General features: G+C 59.9%; 1 protein-coding gene across 1 annotated transcript; it reads right to left on the bottom strand.

Annotated features, from left to right (window-relative positions):
- LOC101680998 (galanin receptor type 1-like) lies at positions 1–1,015 on the bottom strand. The gene has a single exon (XM_013061365.2). The coding sequence runs from the start codon at positions 1,009–1,011 to the stop codon at positions 1–3; it is 1,011 nt and encodes a 336-aa protein (XP_012916819.1). The 5' UTR covers positions 1,012–1,015.
- Positions 1,016–1,547: the final 532 nt, after the last annotated feature.

The raw sequence follows: 1,547 nt of genomic DNA, 5'->3' as shown, positions 1-1,547 counted from the left end.
TCAGGCCCTGTCCTGGCCCAGCTGGATGCTCTCCAGCACCATACCGGCCCCGCCCATACCCTCAGGGTGGGTGGCAGCTGTGGGCCTGCAGAAGACATCCCTGAGCCCTGCCTGGAAGGGGCGGGAGAGGTAGAAGCAAAGGATGGGGCTCACGGCACAATTGGAGTAGGCCAGGATAGTGCAGAGGCTGGATGCCACAAAAGCCGCTGGCGTGACAGGCAGGCCACCCACAGCCGCCACATAGCCCAGCACGGAGCAGGGCCCCCACATCAGCACAAAGGCCCCCAGCACCACCAGGATGAATGCTGTGTTCTCCCTGTGCTCCTGGATGCTCTCCCCACTGGGGCCACGAGGCTGTGTCCGCATGAGCCAGCCCACATGGCTGAAAGAGCAGCCCAGCCCCCCCACACAAGGCAAGAAGGCCAGGGCTCCCAGCAGGGTGAAGTAACAGGAGGTCCCTGCAGGGCTCAGGAGCAGGAGGCAGGCCCGGGTCCCCGCTGCCCCCTCCTCCACCACCACTCTCTGGAACAGCCAGTTGGGCAACGAGGTGGTGATGCCCAGGACCCACATGGCCCCACAGAGAAGCAGGCGGGTGCCTCGGCCAGCGGAGAGGGCCACTTCAGGCCGGGCCACTGCCACGTGGCGCAGAAAAGCCGTGGCCACCATGCTGTAGAAGGTACAGAACATGGTAGCATTGTTGGTGGCCTGGCTGGCAGTACAGATGACAGGGCCTAGCCACCAGTCACGCCGCAAGAAGCTCAGCAGCAGCACGGGCACCACGCAGACCATGAAGAGCAGGTCAGACAGTGTGACGTTCACCATGAGGCTGTTGGTCAGGGCGCGGAGCGGCCGGGAGGTGCCTGAGTCCCGGCCTGCCACGAGCAGCATCAGCCCATTGGCCGGCAGCCCCACCAGCAGGATGAGGCTGCACAGCCCGGCGAAGAGGAGTCGGAGCCATCGCTCGGGTGTGGCTGTGAGTCCGGTGGCCGTGAACGTGGAGTTGGGCTCCATTCCCCTGCCCTGGACACACAAGGACAGTGTCGAAAACCAGCCTGAGGGCCACCTTCCTCTTTCCCTGTAGAGCGCCTTCCCCTTTCACAGCCCCCTACATCCAGTGGGGGCCCTTGCCCGGGATTAGTCCCCTGAGACCTCATGACAGCCCGACCCAACGAGCTCCGTCAGGGCCCCAGGTTCAAATCCTGACTCTGCTACTTTGTATCTCTGTGACTTTGGGAAAAGTTACCCAGTTTCCCTACCTCAGTTTCCTCAACCATCAAGAAGGAAGGAAATCAAGGAAAACAGATGTCAACAGTCACTGCTACAAACGCGTGAGGTTCAGGTTTTCATTTTCCTCTTTGTAATTATTTCTACAGTTTCTGCAGGGGGTACAAATTGAATTTGGGGTGTGTGAATCCATGTATGTGTGCACACACACACATACATATTTTTTTAGATTTTATTTATTTATTTAGAGAGTTGGGGGAGGGGCAGAGGCAGAGAAGCTGACTCCCTGCTGAGCGCAGAGCCCCACACGGGCTGTCTCAATG

This window comes from Mustela putorius, unplaced genomic scaffold (genome assembly GCF_011764305.1).
Source record: "Mustela putorius furo isolate JIRA1106 unplaced genomic scaffold, ASM1176430v1.1 tig00003983_pilon_pilon_pilon, whole genome shotgun sequence".
Taxonomy (NCBI): domain Eukaryota; kingdom Metazoa; phylum Chordata; class Mammalia; order Carnivora; family Mustelidae; genus Mustela; species Mustela putorius.
Note: the sequence above shows the minus strand (reverse complement) of the source record. Positions and strands in the feature narration are given on the sequence as shown.

What these genes read in the sequence shown, in the direction of transcription:
- LOC101680998 (XM_013061365.2), bottom strand. Translation starts at nt 1,011, where the DNA reads ATGGAGCCCAACTCCACGTTCACGGCCACCGGACTCACAGCCACACCC.